Raw genomic sequence first — 7,538 nt, forward strand, 5'->3', positions numbered from 1 at the left:
TTTATCGTGTAGAGTGCAACAGGATGCTTAAATATAATATTGTAAACAGTTGTCACACAAAAAGCATTTATAAATATATGAATTGTAAACGGAAACTGCTACACTGCAACGCTAACATAAAATTTAACAAAACATGTCTGAAAGAAAAACTAGTACCAAAATATGTGTACGTGAAAATAACAACAAACAACGAAGCAGCTAAGAAAACACAAATACAAGTCCAAACATTACGCATAAAAAATGAAATAAAATTTCTATATAAAAAGAAACAACAATTAAATACACAACTCTATCACATTCACATACACAATGCAAACACATGGCAACGAACATGGAATAACATCAAACAATCAATAGAAGAAAAGTTACAAAAAGATATGGAAACAACATATCTAAAACAACATGAAGAAAACACAAAATATAGATATAACAAGCAAAAACATACATTACAAGAGAGTAGTGAATCAAACAAATATACAATTTACACATGAAGAAACCCAAATACTAAGTAAAGGCCTTAAATATAATCTACATCACAAGAATGAAAAATGGATTGAGACGTTAGCCTTAGAAGCTGAAACAGCAATAAATAAGTTGGGATTTTGGACTTTATCCATCGTCCTGGTTTTTAAGATAACAAAAAACCAGGACGATGGATAAAGTCCAAAATCCCAACATATCAGTGTGTTATACACCATCGTCAGAATCCTATAGTAACTACTAGCAATAAATAACCTAGAAATAACAGAACAAAGTTATTATAGACACCTAATTGCGAGGAAACTAAAAGATATACACAAGAATAACAATGAAAGGAATAAAACCAATAAAGATAAGAAAAATAAAAGGGAATGGAAACAAATAATGAACATACAAATAAAAATGGAGAGAATAAACTTATTATAACGAAAGCAGATAAAGGGAAAACACTAATAATACTAACACAAGAAGAATACAAACAGAAAATAAATAACTTCATACACAATAACCAATTTATAAAAATTGACAAAAATCTGCCCCAACAATACCAAAGGGCACTAAAACAAGCACTGAAACAGTGTAATAATATCATACAAGACAAATGGAAATTTACAAACATGAATCCCACAGCCCAAAACCTACACGCCACAATAAAACTACATAAACCTAACACACCCATTAGACCAAAAATAAACTGGAAGAATGCCCCAGCTTATGAAATGACAAGGAAATTGGCGAAAGTATTGCATGATTATCTACAACTACCAAACACATACAATGTCAAAAACTCCTCCCAATTAATGACAGATGTACAAGCTATTAAACTTAATGAGAACATGCGACTATGTTCCTTTGACATTGAAAACATGTATACAAATATACCGAAAACTAACACCATAAATATAATAAAGACTATAATAAGAAAGAACCATGAAATAAATAAATAAAGAAAGCCACAAAGAAATAATACATATGTTAAAAACAGTATTGGAACAAAATTATTTCCAAATTGACAAAGTATACTACAAAAAAACAGACAGACTAGCTATGGGAGCCCCAACATCAGCTATAATAGCAGAAATATATATACAATGTATGGAACACACACAAATATACCCTATTCTAGTAAAACAACAAATAGTGGCCTACTTCATATATGTCGATGACATATTAATAATATATGATGAAAAAATAACGAACATAGAACATACATTCAAGGAAATTAATGAATTGCAACCAGCTATAACATTCACCATAGAAAGAGAACAACAAGAATAAATTAACTTCCTAGATATAACAATACATCATAAGGAAGACAGTTTGCAATTCGCAATATATAGGAAACCCACACAGACAGACATCATAATACCTAACAGCTCATGCCATCCATTTGAGCACAAATTATCAGGTATTAATTACCTAATAAATAGACTCGACACATACCCAATAACAGAAAAAGGAAAACAAATACAGAAGAACACTATTAAAAACATACTACATAACAATGGATATGCCACAAACATAATCAAAAGATCAAATCAGACAAAACAAAAACAAAAATCAAACACACATGACGATGAACAACAACAAAAAAACAAAGTGGGCCACATTTGCATATAGTACAAAAGAAGTGAGAGAAATTACAGAACTTTTCAAAGACACACAGATAAAAGTAGCATTCCGCACACAAAACACAATAGAAAATATACTCAAACAAAAACCACAATTAGATAAATACAATAAAAGTGGCATATACCAAATGAAATGTGTAGATTGCCCACTGAAATACATTGGGCAAACGGGCAGAACATTTAACAACAGATATAAAGAACATATACATGATATTAGAAATAATAACAGCAATTCCGGGTACTCAAATCACATACTAAATACAGGACATGCACATGGAACAATAACAAAGGTAATGGAAGTTATAACAATGGGAAGAAGGGCAGACATTTGAATACATTAGAGAAATACCATATATATAAAATAAGTAAGGAAGGTCTACACATGAATGACACACACATAGAAACACACAATCCCATATTTCAAACGATACACAAAATCTACACACTAACGGTACCTCCCTCTCCCCAATACCCAGTCCCCTCCTACACTCACCAATATAAAACACAGCACACAATACATCAGACAGCACATGTAGTAAAGATAAGCAGTGGCACGCACACAAGGAGACTACACAGAGTAAGTACAAATATTTGTATATTACAGATAACACCTATACAGTGGTAGAAAGAAGAAGCTGCTGCAGCACTACAGACATAGGGCGAGTAACCCTGACATTTTTAAATTTTGGAATTTAGAGAAAGAATTTTTAAAGGATTTAAAATTAGAACCGAAGATTTTATAAGTGCTAATCAGGAAGACCTATGTTTTTAAATTTTAAATGTTATAAATAAGTGCAGTGTAACAGATCCGTGAGTGTACACCTGATGATGGCCGTTTGGGGCCAAAACATGTATATGAAGAAGAACAAGACGAAAGACCTATAATATAGTTTGCACTTAGGACGGAGTTATATCATATATCGTTTCTTGTTTGTTTTGTAGTCGCTGCTTAGCAATGGATGTATATGCAACAATATGAAATTATCAGTATACAACTATAAGGTCCAAGGAGATTCATATTCTGGGGTTTTGACATTGTACTGCAGTCTGTAGGTACTAGGAGGAACATACTCCCTGGATGGTGGAGGCAGTACAGTCCTCTGAAATGCTGGTGCACACCCACCAGGATACAGCGTAGTGTCATAACGCACGTGATCATAATATTGTGACATGTACACCCACTGCTAGGGAACACGTTTCCATGGAAACCAACTCGGTATTGCACGTTTCCATGTAAACATGTGATCAACAGAAACAGGGTTTCCATGTAAATGAATGATCAACAAACATTTCCTTGGATAATGATATGCTATATAAGCAGCCATTCAGATAAGAACCAAGTCAGTCAGTCACAGTACAAGACAGAAGCAAGGAAAAGGACAGTAGAAAACAGACTAGAAGATAAGACAGCCATAGCCCAGTCAGAATGGAGCGACTCCCAGGAAGTCATTTATTGTGAGTTACTGTAACTGATTGTGATTATGAGTGAATAGAAAAGGTGTTAACAAATCCAATCATCCAATCCAAACCCTGTTATTATTAGTCACACAGCCATGTACACGTGACAGTATGCGTTAACATGAGAAATTTCTGGGTCCTACATAAATTAATATACATGCATATCAGAAGTTGGTGTGGTAGCAATTTTTATGCTATTATGGTAGGAAATTAAGAATATTAAGAGTGGAAGCCTACAGTGGCATGATCATTCAGATCTCATAATACTGAATGATGATAGCATAATTTTATCATTTTGTATAAAGAAATGTTGGCTGAAAATATGTTATGTTAAAATAATTCTTTAGATGTTATCAAGACATCATGATGTTCTGTTATTCCCTTTTAGAGATTCATCTGAAGAAGACTGTCAGGGTTCACAAACAGGTGTCCGCAATAGGAAACAAAAACACAGATTCATGGATGAGATGAGTAAGAATTGGCCTGCAGATGATGCTGAAGTAGGACTGCTGTCTCCTGATGAAACAATGAACGTCAAAAGGGAACGTTTAGATTCTGAACTTTCATACAGCTATCAATATGATGCTGATGATGAAGCAGATGCTGTGGAAACGCCAACAGTAAGTTCACCGCCGTTGGGAGAAGTTGAAACACAACACATATATGAGCCTGCAAGAACTGAATTTCTCTATGAAGAAGAGAGAGAATGAATAAAGTGATTCACGCAATTGTACTATCAGAATTACCACAATACTTGCTTTAACTCTTTGTCACATAATTTAAATATCTAGACATCAGAAGAGTAATTTAATCTCGAAATTAATGTATTTTTTGACTTTGTCCATCGCCCGGTATTCTAAAAACACCAGATAACACAAAGTGTCAGAAACCAGATCTGTTTCCGTCCTAAGTTGAGGGGTGGGGGGGGGGGGGCACCAACTCCATAGGATGTTGGAAAGAGCTCTTTCTAACAGACCAGACATATAAGATGTAATTCTGAGCATTATTCACCATCACCAGAATGCTTTAGAATCTACACGTAATTTAAACATTTGTATCCAGTGATATTAATAGCCAGTCAGAGTAGCTGAGCGGTCCAAAGCAAGTATTGTTTTTGCTCACTCAGAAGCCGGGATCATGGGTTCAAATCCCACACAAGGCATGGATGTTTGGTATGTGTATGTGGTGTTTGTGTTGTCCTGTATTTGGTTAGAGGCCTTGTGATGAGCTGATCACTCATCCAAGGAGTTCTACCATCTGTAAAATGATCAAAATGAAAAAACAACCTCAACACCATAAGGTATACAGGAATGGATTAAGTAAGTAAGTAAATATAATTAATGACAAACTGTAGTTTTAACTGATACTCATTAAATAATTTAACATTGAACAAACTTGTAGGGCACTTTTTTATCATAATGTGCTTCTGTTTGTGTGAAGTTTCCTGTTATTAATCTCAAATTATGACCAGATGTTGAGATAACTGTTAAACCCTCATGATTTCAGACCATGTACCAGTCACTGTTCTTGTGTAAAACAATAAAAATAAACTCATATCTGTTCATGTAACTGTGTCATTACATTTTCATACAATAGACATAAAATGAAAACTGGTACACATGAGAAACTTAAGATTAATAACTTAATACAGACGAAGAAATAACTGTGATTACAAGGAGATGGAAACACCTTATGGTTAAAAAGGGCAAGCATGAAATAGAGACCCACAGGATGAAGAGTAATAAGGAGACCATTAGTGGCCAACATACCAAGTGGACTCAGTCTCACCCCACCATAAGAAATTTAAAAGGGGGGACCCAAGGAGATGCTGGAAAGAGGATTAAGTTGTGTAACATATAAAAGAAAGAAAAATATTTAGTATGTCACAGTAAACAACCACCCTCTTTAATCTAACTCAATTGATTTAACTAACCAGCATCCTTCCCATGGTCATCTGTATATGAAATGTAATACGAAAGATCTAAAGGAACTAATTCCGTAATTCTGTCAAAGTACACTTGATTATCACAACAGCAGGGAAAGTGTAAGCCATATAAGAACTGCAAAATGACAATCATGTACAAACTGGTCCATTCCTAGATCAGAAACAGAAGAATTCAAGGCTACCACAATAAGTAATTCACATATCTACATGTGTGAGTTGAATCACATTCAGATAAGAAGTTCTTTCGGGATATTATGCCATGCAGTCCATTGAAAGTCAACAATTTCAGAAGAATGTACGTGGTGCAATCCAAAAGTTCCCGAAATATATTAATAAAAACTATTACATCTTACCTAGATCTTATTCTGCACCATCACCTTCAAAGTAGCCCCCTTGGGAGCGCATACACCGATCCAAGCGTTTCTGCCACTTTTCAAATGCATCCTGGAAGTCTTTCTTTGTTAGGGTGTTTAGTACCGTCTGCGTTTCCTCTTGAATTTCCTAAACTGTATCAAATCTTCGTCCCTTCAACTTGATTTTCATCTTGGGGAAGAGAAAGAAGTCGCACGGAGCTAAGTCTGGCGAGTTCGGTGGGTGGAGAACTGCCAACTTGTTTTTAGCCAAAAATTCCTGCACAATGTAAGCCATGTGCGGTCGTGCGTTGTCATGGTGGAGTACCCAGTCATTTGTGTGCCACTTCTCTGGATGTTTTCTCCTCATGTTCTCCCTGAAACGCCTTAGAACATCGCGATAGAACTCTTTATTGACTGTCTGACCAGGAGGGACAAACTCCTTATGAACAATCCCGTCAATATAAAAAAAACAGATCAAGATGGACTTAATGTTGCTCTTAACTTGTCGAGCTTTTTTTGGCTGAGGTGAAGAAGGGCTCTTCCATTGTGACGATTTCTGCTTACTTTCAGGGTTGTAGCCATAAACCCAACTTTCGTCACCAGTGACAACCTTTGAAAGAAAGTCTGGATCCTCTTGAAGCTGTTGCTGAAGTTCCCTGCAGACTTCCAAGCGATGCTGCTTCTGTTCATTTTGCAGCAGTCATGGCACAAACTTCGCCGCAATCCTCATGTTCAGTTCCTCTAACAAAACTCGTTGACATGTACCATAACTTAGTCCCAAGGTGTTACAGAGGTCTTGGATGGTCAGTCTACGATCTTGCAGAATCAGATCCCTAACTTTCGTGACATTTTCTGGTGTTTTGCCTGTTGACGGCCATCCCGAACGACCGTCATCATCAGTCAATGTTCGGCCATTTTTAAAACGCTTATACCAGTCTGGCCTAAACTGTTTTCACCAAAAGCTTCTTTCAACATTTGGTGCGTTTCTGCAGCGGTTTTCCCAAGTTTGAAACAAAACTTTATACAGACACGCTGCTCTCTCAGGTCAGCAATCGCAAAACCGCAAACTCACGGAAACACAAAAATGGAAATACGTTCACCAACAATAAACCGAACCACTCAACTCGACGCCACTTGCCACACTGATTCAAGAAGGATGTGTGAGCAGACACCGAGCAGTATTTCGATGTACTCATAACCATAACTTTTGGATTGCCTCACGTATTGCCTCCATCTTCAGGGTTGAAGAATTAAGCCAAATAAGAAACAAGCATGAAGAGGTAGCAAACAGAGCTCTTCATTCTTTGACTCTGAAGATGGAGGTGACATGTTCCTCCAGAACATCATTTGACTTTCAACAGACTAGGTAGGTAACACCTACAAATAATTTCAACATCAATAAATGATGAAATAATGTAAGGAAATGTGTATGAATTAAGATACACTGTCCGTGTGTGGAACATACTGCTTTCACACGTCTTCCATTTATTAGAGAGCGGAAACGGATGTATAAAAAAAAACAATAAGCATAAATGTTGCCAACTTATGATGATGATATGATTACCAATCCAACATGACCTAATCTCATCACAATCATAAGTCAACAATCAAGTAAAACATAATATAATTAACTATGCAATCAAATTCAACTTGCGACGAAAATGCTCAGTT

At 35.8% G+C, this 7,538-nt stretch overlaps 1 protein-coding gene across 1 annotated transcript in view; it reads left to right on the forward strand.

The window, feature by feature from the left end:
* Positions 1-4,757, forward strand: part of LOC111862950 (DC-STAMP domain-containing protein 2) — a 36,302-nt gene extending 31,545 nt beyond the window's left edge. The window contains exon 12 of the mRNA XM_033750863.1: positions 3,958-4,757. Coding sequence (XP_033606754.1) covers positions 3,958-4,279 — 322 coding nt within the window. The 3' untranslated portion in view covers positions 4,280-4,757. The remainder of the gene's footprint in view (positions 1-3,957) is intronic.
* The last annotated feature ends 2,781 nt before the right edge of the window (positions 4,758-7,538 follow it).

This window comes from Cryptotermes secundus, unplaced genomic scaffold (genome assembly GCF_002891405.2).
Source record: "Cryptotermes secundus unplaced genomic scaffold, Csec_1.0 scaffold822, whole genome shotgun sequence".
In the NCBI taxonomy this organism is placed as follows: domain Eukaryota; kingdom Metazoa; phylum Arthropoda; class Insecta; order Blattodea; family Kalotermitidae; genus Cryptotermes; species Cryptotermes secundus.